General features: G+C 36.6%; 1 protein-coding gene across 3 annotated transcripts in view; it reads left to right on the top strand.

Annotated features, from left to right (window-relative positions):
• The window catches only part of LOC114652143 (nicotinamide riboside kinase 1-like), a 71,764-nt gene that overhangs the window by 27,251 nt on the left and 24,635 nt on the right, over positions 1-19,878 (top strand). For all 3 annotated transcript variants that reach the window (XM_051928461.1, XM_028802359.2, XM_028802360.2), the window contains exons 3-4: positions 9,131-9,221; positions 17,929-17,977. In XM_051928461.1, coding sequence (XP_051784421.1) covers positions 9,131-9,221; positions 17,929-17,977 — 140 coding nt within the window. The remainder of the gene's footprint in view (positions 1-9,130; positions 9,222-17,928; positions 17,978-19,878) is intronic.

The raw sequence follows: 19,878 nt of genomic DNA, 5'->3' as shown, positions 1-19,878 counted from the left end.
AGAGAGTGGAGACAGATTTTTTCTTGGGTGAGAAAGAACACAATACAGCGAACAAATAGTGGTTTGGCAGGGGGGAAATTATTGAATCATGGTGAACGAAACCCATTGAATTAATTTTGCCTCAAGTTCAGTGAAATCACAGAAATCACAAACTACATTGAAGTCAACGGGGATAGAGGAACTGAAGTAGTTTTGAGGGGAATATAATGTGTTCCTGAGGGCTATGGAAAAATTTGCCAGCAATGCTGGATGGATTATTGTGCCCAAATATGTGATTTGAGCTGTGAGGCTGTGGGTGCTAACTACTGCAACACCATTCCTCAAACAAGAAAACACACAGATGGAATGAATACCACAAACATTCAAATGCAACAAACAAAATAGCAATAAATAATGCCTCACATTTACTTCTTCCCTCGAGAAGAAAGAAACCCCTTGTAAATAGTTATAAATCTTTTGTTTTTATTATTTCACAGCATGTTCTGTGTTTTCTGATGAGGGCAGGGGCTCCTTTTAAGGCTTGTTTTGAATTCTTGCTGGGTACATGGCTAATTTGTGTGCATAATTAGCAATGTGGTGCTGGCACACAGGGATCAGTGTTATTTATCTTGTGGCAATACTTCAAATATTGTCAGTATATTATTATTATTTTTTTTTTTAACAAATGTGGGATGAAAATCTGTCAGTGTCTCTCAACCTTTGTGGCTTTGGGACCCATTTTTACCTTTTCAAGTTTACTGACAACCCACATGCAGCAATTGAAGAGCCTTGGATGTTGAAATCACCACAAGTGAAAGAGACTAGTGCAGTTAGACACTAGGGTTGGTGGGCTTGGGGGTTTGGGTGTTAGTACTTCTCATGGCATTACTCAGTAGCTGAAATTAAATTTTTTTCCTCTTCTGTTTATGACCCAGCTATGGCCATGTTGGCAATGATTTTACAGTAGGCATGCATGAAAGTTCTGCACATGACTACTACAGCTCAGAGATATCACATTGGCCTCTCAAAGCATCATCGTGTGCATAAAGAAATGTTTACCTAAGTCCAGCCACACAACAAATTTCAAGGAAAATATTTGACAAACAAGGTTGCTGGCAGACACCGGATATTCACTGTGAAAAACACTTTTTACTTATTTACACTATTTGGTGCCCATGATCCACCAGGTCCTTGTGCAGCTGGGCACTTGCCCAATTGTCAATATCCATTAATCTGTCCCCGAGTCTGTTGCAGGGCATACAATAACAAATTGCATATTTGACAGTCTTCCTGTTATAGTGTAGTGTATAGTTGCTGATTAGTGTGGACATGCCACGAAAGTGCTGAACCTCTTTTGATATTGCATTGTTTGAGCGAGTATTTTTCTTTCCTCTGTCTATATTTCAGTTAAAAAATGTTGTGTTTATTAAGCTGAAGATGCAGGCCTAATTTAGAAGAGGAACTGTCAGATTTCTCACACTCTTAGTGACATTATCTTGAAATCTACTGAATGCTTCATTACTGTGAGCATCACAAAAAGATTATGGCTTGCTTTTACAGATTTTAATTGCAGATATTTTTGACTTGTACAATTTTATTTTTTAGTTTTATAATAAATCATTTCTATTTTTGTTTATTTTTTGGGTAATAATTTTTTACTAACATGAAAATGATAAAAAAAGTACTTGGCAACAGAGACTTAAATATCATTCTAAGCTTCAGATTCTTCATAGAAAGGTAAATCTTTTGCCTGAACAAAAAATGACTACTGCAAATGTGATCAGTGTATGTCCTTTAGTTATTATTGGCTCTCCCTAGAGTTATAACGTGGTAACAGTCAGTTCTTATAGTGTAGATTTTTAAGGACATTCATAAGATCATTTGCTGCCAGAAATTACTTAGCATATATAGTGAATATGTACCCAATTGTGGCAGTTTACTTCAGTTATCCTGGAATAATAAGAGATGATAGGTCAGATAATAACTTTATATCTTGATTTTTTTCTTCTTCTGTTTGCTTTTCCTTTTCAAATCAAGATAACCGCTAGATGTTAAAGTGACAAAAGTAACCTTGTATGAGTAATTTAATCTTCCTAAAAATGAAAGATGAATTAAAATTTTCTATATGATCATAGACCTGCCAGGAATCCATGAATGTATAGGCTGTTGTTTGCAAAAATGTCTATTAGAGTTATGTCTGTGAATATCATTTTAATGGTTGTAAAATGGGCTGTATTTGAAAATCTTTTCATAACTTCTCAAATTATAATATGCCCATTTAATGATGAACTAGAGTTTAAAATACAGTTTTAGTACCCTGAATGAAAGGATAAAAGATATGAAAGAATGATATGCAAGAAGATGTTCCACTGTGGCCACCCCTAACAGGAGCAGCCGAAAGACGAAGAAGAATGAAAGAATAAAAGATGTACTATACCTTTCTGTAAAACACACAAGACAAATACCAAAATGGGTATTTTATTTTAATGCAGACCTTAGAATTAACTAAGCAGATGTTTAGTTAAGTGTCTATTTTTTTAATTGCATCAGTCTGTCAAAAGATGAAGCCATACAGGCATGCATATGACATGCCGTTTTAACATGTAAAGTGTCGTGCTAATTTCAGTTTTATTCATTGTGGTATCCTCTGTCTAGGTTCCAAACAAGAGATAAAATAAATATCAAATGGACTCCAGTTTTAAAAATGATGTACTGACGTCATCTTTTTGAGTTGAATTGGAAAAAGTGGGAAGTGTTGTACTACTGCGGTTTGAGAGTTAATTATAATATAGATTTGCTCTTAAAACTAAGGAGCCATGAGGGAATTTTTAGGTACAGTAAATTTTAACCTAATGCTTAAATGGAAAACTAAAATAAGCAACATATTTAAACTAGCTTTCTTTAATGTTAGAATCTTCAAAATAAGTGAGTTGGAGTTGTATGTAGCTGAACATAATTATGATATTATAGCAATATCAATATTATATCACTCTAAAAGGTAGTTCTCCTCCATAATCATGGTGCCGGAGAGTAGAACATACGAGTTTTAGTATACTCTGTGCTTATGACAATAATAGATAGAATTTTATTTTTGCCTCTATTAAAAAGAAAGAAAAGCTTCTGATTTGGTGGGCCTCTCTTGAAGTGATGTTACCAGCTCAGCACACCACAGCATACAAAATCACACAGGCCATCACAGAGTTGTAGAAGATGTGAAGGATGTCATTACCCACATTAAAAAATCACAGTGTCCTAAGAAAAAACTGCAAAAAATAGCCTGCTCTGTCCTTTCTTATATAGTTCTTCTGTGTTATGAGACCAGCCCGACCTGTCATTGGTGTGAAACCCCATGTACTTCTAAGAGTGCACCACCTCTATATCTACTCCCTGAATAGAGACCAGACATAGAGTATCTTTGGTGCAGCAAAAGTCAATAAGCAGTTCCTTTGTTTTGCTTATATTTATCTGCAAACAATTCTTCCAGCACCAAGAAGTCCTTGAGTCTCAAAAACGGTGGTCTGCCTGAGAGATAGTCCATTATCCAGGACACCATAGGCTCATCCATCTGCATAACCCTGAGTTTACCCGTTAACAGGGATGGCTGGATGGTACTGAAGGTGCTGGAGATATCAAAAAATATAATACAGTGCTGCCAGTGTTGTCCAGGTGAGAGTAAATCTTTGAAGCAGATAGATAATTGCATCTTCCATTTAAATCTTTGTCCAATAGGAAAAATTGCAGTTGGGCCAGATGGTCTACTCATATAGTCCAGGAACAAACTCTCCAAGCATCTCAAATAATTACCCTATAAATATATAAAGATGTGGGGTTATGGATTGAACTAAATACACCAGCATGATGAGCAAAAATGTAATAAGTAGACTAAGGATGGAAATATGAGCAATGTATTTAGGAAGAGAACTGGCTGAGCATTGCATGTAATTGTGAAAGCTCAGAGACAGGAAATTACTGGACCACAATTTGGACTTAGCACTTGATATATCTAATGGAAAAAATGTAATAGGAAATGAAGGAACACCACAGCAAATAGTATTTCTTTTAGTAATACAAATATGAAAGTCATTCTATAATTTCATAGCCTACCTCTAGTGATAATGAGATGAACCCAAAAGTGTGCTTTTGCTGTCAGAACTTACTGAATGTTCGGATAATTAGCTTATTTTAATGGAATATTTTGTTGATATATGCAAGCTATTGTACAGTAATTGTTGTCCAGAGCAGCTTATGATCTGACCACACTCATGTATAAATCCATTTTTTTGTAGAAGGGAAACCAGCATATCTGCTATTGGACCTCTATTTATTTCTTGTCACTGACTGACTGTCATAAACTCCAGCTGAAGTGGTCTGAATTTTAATTTAAGCAATTACTTATTGCAAATATGGATGAGTTGTAAATTTGGCTTTTTGGTTTAGTTTGGGTATTCAGCTGTCACAAAAATATAGGAAAGACATTATAAAGTTGTCTCTGTATACCATCATCTGTCTCACAAGTTGTTGTTGCTCTTGAGAATCTTCTGTCTCTTTCTGCAGGGCTTGTGTCCATACATTACTATTCCATGTAAAAACTGTTAACAATTCACCGTGGAATTCATCATAAACTACTCTAGCTTTCATTATGTACAATAGCATCTATGTAAATTCGTTCTATCCACTGTGTTGTTGATTTGCTGAAAGATGAATTATTAAACTTAATTAAGCACATTTTGTTTGGGGCCATATTTCATAATTATAAAAAAGGCAATTGCATATACCCTCACAGATGTTTAGAATATTCTCAAATTCTAATTTTCATACCTACATAGCTTCTGAAACCTGCTTAATCTAACTCAGGTTCGTAGGCAGCTTAGAATTCGCACTTAAACATGGCCTACAGACAAAAGTGGAAATGTGCATACGCACAAAAAAATCCAGATGCATAAATCTGTGCATACGCCAAGTTCCACACACTTCCCCTTTACAAATCTCAAACAAACTTGAAATTTAACTCGCGTGCACGCACCTACAGGCACACCCCGACTCCTCCCAGAATTTCACATATTTGATATGCAAATCTACAGTATATAAATATTACCTTTCATTCAGTGCTTGGTTAAAAAACAATAGAAAAGGCACGTGAAAAAAAGAAGGATTTCAGCAAATGCGAAGTGGAGGCAAGGAAAAATGTACTATTTGTTGGCTTACGCAGTGGTATAAGAAACAAAAGTGTCGCGGAGACACTCGAAAGTTCAAGTTCAGAAAGCTGCACAGTGCCTGAAAGAAAAAAGAAAGTGGTCAGCTATCACAGTTGACATGAAAAGGAGAGTCGCAGCCCACCGTTTGTTTATTCTGTTTCAGACAATATTACAAAGACTGACCCCTGTGCGATGGTCAGGTGGTGATGATGATGCTGTGCAAAGTATGTTTTTAGGTGCTGGCTGCACACACACACACCTCTGCCTTAGAAACTGCTGGGAGGCCATCTGGCTATGGGCTTACAGACTGTTCTGGAGTCACAAAATGCAATAGTGGATGCTGTAAGAGTTGTGGCCAATAAACTAAGGAATATAAGGGCTGTACGATGTGATATTGACCACAAAGGAAATTAATTGGTTAAAAAATAAATGCTGCATCTGATTACCTGTTTTTACATTCAGCTAATTACATTCAAACGAAGTTGTAATGCTGTCCAGTCTTGCTGATCATTTGGTGGGTCAGGTTCAGGTTCATCATAGCGCACTGCGACACAATATTTTTGCACTATAGAGCAGCACATTAATAGAGTGGAAATGCTTTCTATTTATATAAGCAAATTCATTCTCTGAAGGTGCCTTTTTTGCGAGCGCCACAATGGACCGATTCTCTGCTCTTTACATTGAGGTGACTCACTATTCTTAAAAGGACTGCTTGCCTTTTGCCATACTAGTTGGAAAAAGCACCTGCGACTCTGTACTGCTGCCATTTTTATAGATTTTCCAGCTATAGGCCCTATTTATGATGTAATGACAGCTCATTCTTTTGGTGATTAATCCCTGGCTGATGTAACTTGTCCACCGTCCTTACAATAGCAATGTGTGTGCAGTTGACCCCTCCAATTACATTTGAAAAACCAGGTGTTGCTGTGAATTGTGCTTTTTCGTTTGCCAGTTCAACCATAGTGTAAGGAAATCTTTTTTATCTGAATTACAGGCCCCTGAAGTCTATCCCAGTAGCATGGGGCAGGAAGAAACCTTGACAGTGCACCAGTTCATTGCAAGGCACATTTCTACACATATACACACATACACTAGGCAATCAGCTTGTCAAGTACCTCTTAGGGGATGTGGGAGGAAAACTACACAGACATTAGGAGAACATGAAAACTCAACACAAACAAGGACCAGACACAGGATTCAGAACTATGATACTGGGTCTATGAGGCAGCAGCGCTAACCACAATGCCATGTGCTACCTTACAGTGATTAAGGTCAGTTTAATATTAATATATTTTACTGAGATTCAGTTTATCAAGGAATGGAAACATTATAATAAAGTTTTTCCCCAAAAATCTGATTTGTAATAAATAATGTTTACAACTCTTAACAAACACTGTTATTTTTGTAATTGTTTAAGAATCTGTTGCCTATAATTCATTGCAAAATGCGCTCCTGATCTGTGCTTCTGCAAACTACAAAAAATACAGGAAAGTAAACACTTACTTAAATGCAAAGCGTTTGGTCAACATAAATAACTGAATAACTTTGCAGGAGGCTCTTAAAAATTAAATTGCTTCTAAGTCTGAAATAAAATGAATAGTTGTACAGCAGTCCAAATAATATATGAACATGGTAGCTTGGTATAATTGCAATACATGTTAACATTTTTTAACCTTTTGGTAATTCAAACATTTTTTGCATACAATTCAGAAAACTTAAGCAGCCTGTAAAGTACATAGACAGCCTAGTCATCAGAATGGACCCATGATTGCAAATAATAAAGAAAATCAACTCAAAATTATGTTACAAGCAAGCAGGGCTGGACTTGGATTAAAGTTTAGGTTGGGATCTCACTCTCATCAAGGTCACACCATAGATGTACAAAAAAAGCCATACTACATAAAAGACATTTTTATCTCAGCTGGTGGCCCAAGAGTTCACTGCTTATACAGTCAGTGTCAACTTTAACAAGAATCTCCCTCTCTACTGACATAAGCATAAAGGCCTCAAGGTATTCCAGTGTAACAGAGCACCTCAGCCTGTACTTCACAAGCTTCAGTGTGGAGACGCTTTGTTCACAGGCCACTTGTGTCACAGCCAAGACCAGAAAGAACTTATAGCCAGAGCCAGTGACATAAGAGTAGTGAGACAGGAGGTCATGGTAACTCCCTAGGTATGTCAACATATGGCACAGTTTTTGCAAGCTGAAAAATTTCTGCTCATCAATTTCTTGGTCCCAGTAGAATCCTGAGAATTATTATCTGATCTTGAGAGCTCTTTCACTGTCCTCAAACAATAAAAGTTTTTTAAATCTCACAAATTGGTAGGCAGGCTAAACCCATAATTTCAGATGGATAGCACTGCTTGAGCTATACTAATAAAAATTAGTAACTTTATTTATATAGTACATTTGTAGCAGAAAGTGATTTCCAGGTTACATATTACAACATAATAAAATCTGATATCTATACAATCCCATATAAGCCACCCACTTGTATACGATATGAATAAAAACAGTAGACCATAATTTTTTTAAGGAATGATCCCAAAATAAATAAGACTACACCAATACATAAAACAGATAAAAGTTACAGTATGTGTTAATGTAAAAGCTGTGAAACATTGTTAGGTATAGGCCATCTTCTAAAAGTGAGATTTGGAGAGACATTGAAAAGCTGCATTAATTCTGCAGTCCAATATGATGGCAGCATTTAAGTTAGGCCTACTACTGCTTTTGAAAATTATTTATTCTGAAAATGATATATACACTGTCATACATGTGCACCTGGGGACTACCTTCTTGGCTCTAGTAAGCAGTACCACCCAAAGATAAGCGGAGGCATTGGCGCTAAAAGTACATTCTCATTTCCCTGTAGCACCGAAAAGCTGCCCAAGGAGGTCACCTATCTCTGGCCACAATGCAAGAGAATGCTCCACCCCTTCCGGCACAGACGCCATAAAACCGGGCTGCTTGCAGACGGTGGCATCAGCTCTTAACCTGACAACCAACTGTTTCGGGCTTTCTTAAGCCAATTTATTTTCTGTTTGTGTGCCCAAGTGACTATAATTTTCATTTTGTTTATTAATAGGGGTGACCTAGCTAGTACCCTAACATTTCGTACCCTAACATTGCTCCAGCATACTCTGGTGTACCTTTTCCAAAATTATTGTTTTTTCTATTTCTGTTACTAATATATTTAGCAATAAAGCAGAATTAATTTGGTTTCATTCATCTGCAATTTGCCTATTCCCACAAATTTATTTTAAGTAAATACCTCTTATTAACTCAAAAGTCTAATACCTCAAAATTTATTTCAGTGGTCTTTGTCTGTCTCACTCATCATGTATATCTTCTCATGTATAGTTCTTCCCCAGGTAACTCTTTTTTATGTGATGAAAGTAATCACCAGATTCTACCTTCATACTCCATGACTCCCAAATGCATTTCTGCTATGAAGTTTAGGGCTAAGCTAAAAAACAATAGTGTTCTGTGCTAACTTTCCAGGAATTAATGGGTATGTTGGACTTACTGCAAATAACTCTAACTGACTATTGTAACTATTGTAAACTCATGCATGACATTGCCCAAAAATAAAATTACAATACTGTACATATGTATTTTTTTATTTAAAAGTATTAATGAAAATTTTATTTTATTGATGTATATACAGCACATAATACTGGATATAGACAAAACCAAATTGACATTATGTAATACAAAGTAAAAAAAATAGAAATGTAACTCTCAATAAAACCAGGTTCTGCTGTATTTTCTTCTGAGAAGTATATGAGGAAAGTGGTGGTTTTACTCATCTACAGAATAATTTTTTTTATACAGGAGGATATATTACAATCTATATGGCAATTGTCTTATTTTAAATACCTTTTGCCCTTTGGCTTTTATTTAATGCATGATTGTTTATTTTTGGCATGTGTTTTTGCTCTTTATCTCTTAGCATCACAAATGGTGGGAAAACCACATTGGCTAACCGTCTTCACCAATGTCTACCAAACAGTTTTTTACTTTGTCAGGATGCTTTTTTTAAGGTAAGCTTTTTATTTATATTGTTGACATCATTAACAGTAAATTATTTGCAAGCAAGTGCACACTTACATAAAGATTGTGAGGGACCAACAGGTGTCCCTTCCAGGATGGGTTCTGTTCGCTTACCTTGCCTAAAGGCCAGGGGATACAAAGCACAGCTGGGGAGCAGTGATATTCTGCTGCTGTGCCAGGCCAAGTCTGCAGAAAGAGGTTGCAGCAGTAGCTATTCCGGGGTTGGTGTTCTAGAAACCACAGAGCAACATCTAGGATGGACTGAGGAACGGGGAAGGACAACACAGTGGGCGATTGCCTGCTATGGGCAGTATGGCCCCCTTTACACAGGGTAGCAGCATTCTGTCTGGGGGACCACATTGTGGATAGCTGCAGGGCAGCATGGGAGTTACGGTCCCAACGGTCTGGCCTGCTGGGTTCTGTGTGGGCCGCCAGGGGGAGCTGTGGAATACTGACAGTTCAAGGACCATTGGGATCCTGCCAGACCTGGAAGTGCTTCCTGGGGTAATAGGTTGAGCATTGGAGGTACTCCGACTTGGGGTCAAAATCGGGAGGAAGCAGACAAGACTACATGGGAAAGGTGGAGGAGAACTTAATGCCTATTGTATATATTGAAGTAAGGAAACTGGAAACCTTGTGAAGGTACTGTTGACGTCTTTTGTTCAACCCAGGACTGTGTTGTGAAGTTGTGTTGGGGGGTTTAGGGTTTAGGTAGCTGTAATGCCCCCTACAGGCCACAAGGGCCTTACATACTTTAAATCAGGGGTCTCCAACACATTGCTCGCGAGCTACCGGTAGCTCGCAACCCCTTTCCAAGTAGCTTGCCAAAGGGTTAATGAATCCTACATAAATTTAAAAACTTGATTAGTCAAATTAGGGGTGGGGTGGATCTTTCCAAAAAATCGTTTCATGATCCTTTTAACACAAAATCACGATCCACATTCTGAATTGCAATCTATCTTCATCAAGACCTAAGTAACACTTTATTTTAAATATCAAACAAAGTTGAATTCAATTGTTCTCTAGTTTACTAGCTAAGCGGAGTTAAGTAGCATGCCCCGAGGCTGGCGTGTGAGTGAAGAAGGCCCCTCCCCCCGACCCATTGCGCGGGTCTCGGATTTTTTGAAATTGCGAATTTCCCCTTGGGATTAATAAAGTATCTATCTATCTATCTATCTATAGTATCTAAATAAACCAGTACCGCAAGCGAACTATGATACATAGCAAAATGAGAGAAGTCGCAAAATCAACCAGAATGTTTGAGCAAATTATAGAAAAAAAAACCCGATCTAAATCCGTTAAGTAGTTCTCTCGTGAAAAGCGGACAGACATGCAGACAGTGAGACATTGGATTTTATATCTCTTATACAGTATACTGTATATTTCTCTTCTGGTTCGTCCTGCTTCCACTTCAAAACCGGTCCTGCCCACACGCAGCCGACACGGCATTTCTTGATTCCTATTCGTCCTCTTCCATGTCATGCACTATACTGGCCTGCTGAGCGTAATACATCCAACAAGTACTTGAGGTTCTGCCACAACTGTAAAGTAGCATTACCACCTTTGCGGGAGCCACCTGTGTCTTTACAACAGTTTCTTACACAGCAAACATCAGAAGCTAAAAATTATTGTGAACACATTCGAGAATACAACCCTTCTCTAGCGTTTGCTTCCATGGGTGCACAGATAACTCAACCTCCTGGCCACGGACCATACTGTTTTAAAACACACAGGTAAATTTATCACCAAATCTCTCCACTATATGCTAACACTTGTACCTCTCCAGGATATGGACCGTTGCATACAAACACATGCATGAAATCGCTCAGTCCAATCCAACACCATCTGTACGAATGGTTTTCAAGGAAAACCCTAGGCAGGATTTACGACAATACAATGCCCCAATATGTCACAACGGTGTTGTGGTGATTTTTGTCGGAGAAGATGGTGAACCGCCTGCCGAAAGGGACATTTGCATCTATCCCATAGGCAACTCCTGTAAACAGATTTCCACGCTGCAATATAAATTGCAATCCTATGGTTTACCCACTTTTATTCCCTTACAGAGACATTGGCTGGCACAAAGATTTACAACATGTTCCCGATAAAAGAATTGCCAAGCGAATAAGGCTTACTCAATGGCAATTGTACGCGTACAGATTAGCAATGAGGAATACATTTAGTATTTTTCACTCCAGCGGCAAACTATTCCAACAGTATGTCGTAGATGTGTATGTTAAAACAAAGGGCACGCGTCTCAACTATCTCAGATTACATCAACAAGATCTGTGCATGGAACAATACAAAGGACTATCAGACGCACTGCAAGCAAACGCTAAACATAACAACATACATGTAGGCAAAATGATCATATTACCGTCCACATTTCCAGGAAGTCCAAGATACATGCAACAAAACTATCAGGATGCCATGGCCATAGTACGTAAATTCGGAAAGCCTGATTTATTTATCACTTTCACATGTAATCCTGCTTGGCCAGAAATTCTACATGCGCACTGCGTCTTTCAAGAAGTATTTATTTCTTCTTGATTTCTGAATTCCTTTCTCACCCATTTTCCGTTCCTATTCTTATACCGCCGTATGCTATGGTGGGTGTCGGCTAGTATTATATATTAGTAAACCTTCAAAATAATGTGCAGTTAGAGTCTCAACAGCATTCTCAGCATTTCTGGAGCTTAGTAGAGCCAGATAAGTATAAGAATTTTCAACAAGCAGCTCTGAAAATGTCTGCTTTGTTTGGGTCTACATACCTCTGTAAGTCTGCCTTTTCTGACATGAATGTCATGAAATCAAAGTTCAGAACAAGACTGACAGATGAACATTTAAATGACTCCATAACAGTAAACCTAAGTGGCTACACTCTACCATACACCTCTCTTGTTGACTCCATGCAGTGCCAGTCATCTGACTAACTAAAAAACATATCACACATGCAACTGGACATGTGAATACTCTTGTGAAGTGAAACAGTGACATGTAACAAAATGACAAATGAATAAGTAATATCTGTGTATTTGTAATTGAATTGTTTTGTTTTGACAGCATTTATGTTTTAATTGAATAGTGTGAGAAAATGCATACAGACATACAAAATGCACTTGCAGGTGAACTAAATATTTTTTGTGATGTTTTAATGCAAAATGTGAGTTGTGGACACCAACATTTTGTAAATGTTCAGGCAATGCAAACTTATTCAGTTTGTTTGGGCTGAAATAAGCTATGAGAATCAACGTTAGAAAACATGAGTAGCTCTCAGCCATTTTCATTTTGTAAAAGTAGCTCTCAGGGAAAAAATTTTGGAGACCCCTGCTTTAAATGTTTCAGAGATTGTACACTAATGTTATATTTATGATCTTTGTGAAGTGTTACAAAACATGCTAAAAGTAATGTTGTGTTTGGTTGTATACAACTTGTACATTGTCACATTTAACTTTAAAGATTAGACTAAGTAATAAATGATAATTTATACTTTTTATATGACCCCATCTGTCTCCTTTTAACTTATAAACACTGTAATTAATGGAAAAACATAGCATTCTGCTACTTTATAGTGTTCTCTGCAAAGTATTATCACAAGCACAGCTAACATATTTTTAAATATATATATTTTGTATGTTGAAATATATTGTACAATACAACACTCATATACTACATGACAACTTTTTAACACACTTTCCTAGAATATAGGCATAGGTTTAAAACAAATTAATATGAATTGATGGGAGAACCGGATTATATTGTATGTCTGAATGAACATATCCAGAAAGCGACAGCTTTTTTCTAGCAGAAGCAAATAATTTTGTTTCAACTCAAAACACCGGAATGGTAATGTAGTGAATGAGATGAAACCTAAAATTGTGACTAATCTGGAGACCTACCTTGATGACAAACAAGTATTTAGACATTTGAATCCCAGTAGCTACTTCAGCCTGCACTTCTATCTTCTGATTCATTTGATACAGGAACAGCAACTAGAGATGTCTTCAGAAATACAGTTCTGGCAAAGTGAACATTTAGAGCAGTAGAAATGCAAGTGGAGCATGAAGTCTAACAAAGTATCAGCATCCATCAGCATGACAATTATGACTCAGAGACGCAACAGTCAGCAAAGAGCTTGTAAATAATTTACAACACCCTTGCACATATTCATCAAATAATTTTAAGTGACTCTTGAGGTGAAGATGTTAAGCTAATACACCTCACAGGTTGTGAATATATAGTGTTATCAAATCTGGTATTTCTGGGATCAGATTTGTAAAACTTGCTAATGCACAAAATGAGGCATGAAATGTATACACACAGCTTTCCACACAAACATTGGGATCTGTAAAAGAAAACTTGACAGGAGAATGTGCATACCCTGTATATTTACAGCAACATAATAAAGTAGGGAAATACAGCCAAACCAGTTAAATGGTGACTCGCACGCATAACCAAACACATCACCAAGACATTATTACAATGTACATTGACGTGGCAAACATATTACACTTCAAAAGTGATAATTATGAAGTACACTCTCTTTTAGTTCCCTTTTAAGAGGGCCAATTCTGTGTGTTGCGCTGAAGACCTTTTTTGGGTTTTCATCATTTTATATAGCCTACCTGTTATCACTTCTCAGGGAAATGACTGACAAGTCAGCAATGTCTCAGCCAAGCTTCCCTTCATCATGCCCACTGTGCTGAAAGCCATTGACTGACCAATGAGTTACTACATTCAGCTTTCGTTTGATGTGGGTATACATACGTAAAACATAAAATGTTTTGATGGAATAAAAAGGCAATTTGCAGCAGTGTCCGGTTTTCTTAATGTAACCGGAGCACATTACTGCACTCTTATTGGAATAAGGGCACCTTGTGAGAACAAAGTTCTTTTGTTAACCATAAGCAGTTACATTACATTGACTCACAAGTCATCTGTGAAGCCAAGAAGGACAGACAAAAATTGTGGCTCTGTGGCCTGGATCAACCCATGATTCATTTATTTTAAAGGCAAAGTAGCTTTGACAGACAACTTGCTGATGGTGCTATATGTAGTGGCTGGCTTGTTATCAAGGTAGCCCTCAGTTCTTCATATGGCCTTTACTGTTCAACATAAAAAGCAATCATGTCATAATACGTGCCAGGTGATATTGGTTACCTGCCTTTCTGACTCACAGAGTGCAGGGAAGTGGGCTCCAATTCCTCACATGTTGACACACTCCGTTGTGGAGTACAGCATAACATGGCAGGAGGGTGACTGCTCTACCAGCGAATGAAGGTTTGCAGCATTATGACTGCATATGTACAAAGATGATTAGCATAATCCCTGTATGGTTGTTTCAGGGCAGCAACCGGGTGGAGTAAGAGTCATGTTCATGTACACACATTTACAAGATGATTGTGATATATTAAGGTAACTGTAGAAATATTTATACACCAGGTTTTGTAAATGGGATTGTTCTTTGGCGCACTCATTTTGTTGTTTTTGCCATAAGCAGATTTTCATGCTCAAATCCACGCAAAGTTTTATAAATGAGACCCCAGTCTTAATTGTCCTGTGCTGTTTAGAATGGACAGAGAGTGAGGAGAGTATGACAGGTTGCAAAAGGTCTTATTGTCTGCAAAAGTAAAGTAAATCCACACATGTGAGGTAGCAACCAGTGATTTTAGAAAGGGTGTACACCACTCTCTCTAACAGTTTCCTGATCCTATCAGAGAAGCTACAATACAGTAATCCCTCCTCCATCGTGGGGGTTGCGTTCCAGAGCCACCCGCGAAATAAGAAAATCCGCGAAGTAGAAACCATATGTTTATGTGGTTATTTTTATATTGTCATGCTTGGGTCACGGATTTGCGCAGAAACACAGGAGGTTGTAGATAGACAGGAACGTTATTCAAACACTGCAAACAAACATTTGTCTCTTTTTCAAAAGTTTAAACTGTGCTCCATGACAAGACAGAGATGACAGTTCCGTCTCACAATTAAAAGAATGTAAACATATATTCCTCTTCAAAGGAGTGCGCGTCAGGAGCACAGAATGTCAGCAAGACAGAGGAAAGCAAACAAATCAATAGGGCTGTTTGGCTTTTAAGTATGCGAAGCACTGCGGCACAAAGCTGTTGAAGGCGGCAGCTCACACCCCCTCCGTCAGGAGCAGACAAAGAGAGAGAGAGACAGAGAAAAACAAACAAGCAAAAATCAATACGTGCCCTTCGAGCTTTTAAGTATGCGAAGCACTGTGCAGCATGTCGCTTCACGAAGCAGCTGCAAAGAAGGTAGCAACGTGAAGATAATCTTTCAGCATTTTTAGATGAGCGTCCGTATCGTCTAGGTGTGCGAACAGCCCCCCTGCTCACACCCCCTACGTCAGGATCAGAGAAAGTCAGCACAAGAGAGAGAGAGAGAAAAGTAAGTTGGGTTTCTTCTCAGCCATCTGCCAATAGCGTCCCTTGTATGAAATCAACTGGGCAAACCAACTGAGGAAGCATGTACCAGAAATTAAAAGACCCATTGTCCTCAGAAATCCGCGAACCAGCAAAAAATCCGCGATATATATTTAAATATGCTTACATATAAAATCCACGATAGAGCGAAGCGCGATATAGCGAGGGATCACTGTACATAACTGCGAAGAAAAATATCAAAATACTTTAAGCAATAGACCTCTGAAAAACGTCTTTGCTGCCTAGAACACTGTGAATGTTTTTAATTATTTCAGAAAGAACAAAGTCTGATTTTTCCCTGAAATCTTGGTTGTTCTATCTTGGGCCTAATGTGGGACTATATACGCCTCAAAACAGATGGCAGAGGACAAAACTCTCCCAACATTAGATGCTAGTTTTAAAATATGATTAACATTTAGTGCTGGATTAATGCTTTGAAACAAACAACTATGAAGGTAGCATATCAGTATCATCAAGCAAGAATCTCAGGTACAACAGGAAGAAGGTCTGAGCCTCTGGTTTTGTCTCTCCGTCTGCAGTTGGAAGGTGGTTTAGTTCAGAGAAAAGGCCTAAAGACTGGATGGTGTGATACTTTCAAAAGATAGCACACAGATGTTGACTCATGAAGACAATATAAACAGCAGTAACACTGTATGATGGCTGTCATATTTTTATCATCCTGTTCAAATTTTATTTATAGCAATTCAAGAATAAGTGGTACCATTACTTACACACCTGACAGTCTGTGAATTTGTAGGCCTTCAGCTGTATTCCTGTTTTCTGGTTTGTTTCAACATTTCAAAAAGGAACTTGTTCTGAATATTATACAGTATGTCATATTCCACATATAAACTAAAATACCTTTATGTGTGTATTTATTCAAGGTAAATATATGTGTTAATATATGTAAATATAGTGAAGGATCACTTATGTTTTTGTTTAACCCAGAGGTTTTTAAGATCAGTCCTCAATGACCTGTTGGCTGCAGGTCATTCTTATGTTTTCTTGATCTCATTGTCAAGGTATCTGGCTTAAAAATATTCAGTTCATAAGTTCATAAATATTTGTACTCTTTACCATAGTTTTAAATGCTTACATTTCATTTGCTGTTTTCTTTTTAGTTTATTCCTTTCTAAAGAATTTACTACCTTAATTGTATAAAAATGTTGTTGTTGAGCAATACATAATGCAGAAAATGATGAATACTAAAGGAGAGAAATTTCTTCACTGCCTTTTTTCGTGGGTCTGAATCTTAAACATTTCTTACAAATGAGCAGACAGGTGACTGAGGAACTGAAATAATTGCTCGCCTATAGCATTGCTGTCAGCATTTGTATACAATTAAGGGTGCAAGGTCTGTAGAAAAGGAAAATAAAAAGAAAATGGCAAAAGAACCTTAAGCATTTGAAGTTTAGATAGAAATAGAAGTATTCCAGAATTTCATTGAATATGAGAATAAAAAAGGACAGCACTCTGAGATCAGTTAAAAGTAAGAATGTTTCAGTGATTGTGAAATGGACTAGAGTAAAAACTTACAGCCACAGGGATCGCCTAGCGCTGAACCTTGGAATCAGTGGCATAGCTAATTCAAGCATAAATCAAAGTGACATAGTAATTATTGATTTTATTTGCTTCACATTAAAACATTGGTAACACTTTATGGTGTAGGAAACAGCAACACCACACCACAAACTGCTCTTTAGAGATTTCTAGGATTTAAGACTGAGTCTCAGCACAGTGCACAGCTTCTTTCTTTATGCCTCATTCATCTGAGTCCATATCATATTTTAAAGTAGACACAGACATGATGTCTGCATATGGTTTCATTCATTAACTAGTTCATTTAGCTTTTGAATGTTCTGTCCATGACTGTAGAAGAAACCTTGTGCATCACTGCTGAAATCCTTTCTTTTCAGTCTTCATCTTGCCTTCTGTACTTATGTTTCCCCTTTGATTAATTCTCCATATTATGGATGAATGTGATGTCAGCAAGAGCAAAGAGGCAAAGCTACCAATAACTAGAAAAATGTAGTAAGCCAACTGAGTAGTATTAATTTCATAAAAGGTACTTTAGTATGGAGAGAAGATGTTTCAGTAAATAAATAATGTGTTTTAAGAATTATGGCATGATGTTTTTCAAGTATGTAAGATGCAACAACTAGGCAAAATCTTCAGTTTTCAGACTTAACAAAAAAACTTATTATTATTTGCTTACATGTATGTGTTTCCTACAGTTTCTTTATGTTTTCAGGATGATTCATTAGTGGCAGTTGACAGCAGAGGATTTAAACAGTATGACGGTGAGTGAACCATTCTGTTTTCATCCTGTAATAGTATTAGTGTAAATTACAGATTTTTCATTTTTTATATGAGCTACAGCAGAATTTATTTTTGATAGAGATGTTAAAGGTCAGGCATGCTAATTTATTGAGAGAAAAGTTAGAGGATAGGCAAGTGGTGTAATGAAATATAACAAAAAGTATGCTTTTATTTGTTAAATACTGTTTGGAAAGATCTGTAATTTTAATTAGTGTGGCTTATACTCTATTTTCTTTCTTTTTTAAAATCATTTGTCATAGAAAAAGAAAGCCTCATTAAAAACCAATATATTTATTTTACAGCTCTTACTTTCATGTTGTTTTATTTGATTTCATTAAAATATCTTACCTATGAATTAATAATATCAATCGCCTATATAAATGAACAAGAATTATAAATAAACATTAGTACTAATCTAAACTTGTCTAGGAAAAATTACTAGCATTTGAAAAGAATATTAATTAAGATACTGTTATATATATTGAAAAGATGATTAACTATCCTGCAGAATTTTTGGGTACATGATTACTCATTAGTTCAATCAATAAACTGTATGGGATAAGACGAAGAGGTGACATTTAGTAATATCCCAGAAGAATCATTCTGTATTCCAAGAAGCACAAATATCCTAAGTCACTGTGGTGTTTTCTTTCATGTGAAATACAAATTATCTATGTGATCAAAAATTGTATGTCAGATGTTTATTAAGGCATACATAGTTTGGTGAAAATTACATTTCACATGATGTCAGTAGCAATATTTGAACCTGTAACCTCAGGATTTGAAGTCTTAGATCCAAAGCCTTAACCACTATAACAAACTACCAGCCAATAATATTAGCCCTTGGCAAATAAATAAACGTACAGATATTATAGACAGAAAATCACTTAGTTACATAGTATTTCTGATACACTCCAGTAACTGAAGGCATTATATCTTATGCCCACTTTCTTATAAAATTTCCCTGGTGAAGCCATAAAACCAGCTAGTTACATTTATAAAGTTTAAAATATGGCTGTAAACTACAATATATTAATTTTGCCTGGATATAGCTCCTTGTACTTGTCTGTTTTAAATGGAAGGTCTTTTTTATTTTAAAGTTAATTTGATACTGTATTTAATTGGAATAGAACATTTCATTAACTGTTGTATATAGTCAGCACTGAGTTAGCCTTGGTAAAGGAGTAGGGTGTTAATTTAATTCAAAATCAAAGCATATCAAAGTGTGTTACCTAATATTTTAGGTTTAGTGGTGGTGGAAAAGGTGGTCAGGAAGTGTCTGGTCAATGATTGCTTACTGCAGGCTCATATACAGAAAATTTGTTATGTACTCTATTTTAACTACAGCACTTATAGTCTAAACAATATAATCAAAATAAATTAATCCCAGGGAGGGGAAAGTGCAGGAACTTTGTCAGCTTATGGTAACATCTTGTGTGTAAATATTTTGGGTAAACATGAGAAACAAGAAAGAGAGAATAGGACAGATATAGACAAGGAGTAACGATTGTTTGTATTAATGAAGCTTTTTTTTTACTTTGCAATAAAATCAAATAACCTAAAAATTAATTTAAACTGTAGACATCATATCCACACAAAAATGAAAGAATGTGTTAAAGAAATATATTGTTGTTTACAACCATATTTTAAACTTTATAGATGTAATTAAGTGGCTTGAAATATTTATAACTTAAAATTTTCAGTAACGGTTCATTTTTACACTGCTGACTTCAGTACAGCTTTGATGTTTGCTCTGTAGGTGCAATGGCTGCACAACAAGCTTTTTTTTAATTCCCGTTGCTTGTTATTGCTATTATCACATTTAAACATTTATTTGTATTTTATAAAGATAATGATGAGCAGGGCACCTAAATCCATTCAT

Source organism: Erpetoichthys calabaricus, chromosome 5 (assembly GCF_900747795.2).
Source record: "Erpetoichthys calabaricus chromosome 5, fErpCal1.3, whole genome shotgun sequence".
Taxonomy (NCBI): domain Eukaryota; kingdom Metazoa; phylum Chordata; class Cladistia; order Polypteriformes; family Polypteridae; genus Erpetoichthys; species Erpetoichthys calabaricus.
The sequence above is the reverse complement of the archived record's forward strand: the minus strand, read 5'-3'. Positions and strand labels throughout refer to the sequence as shown.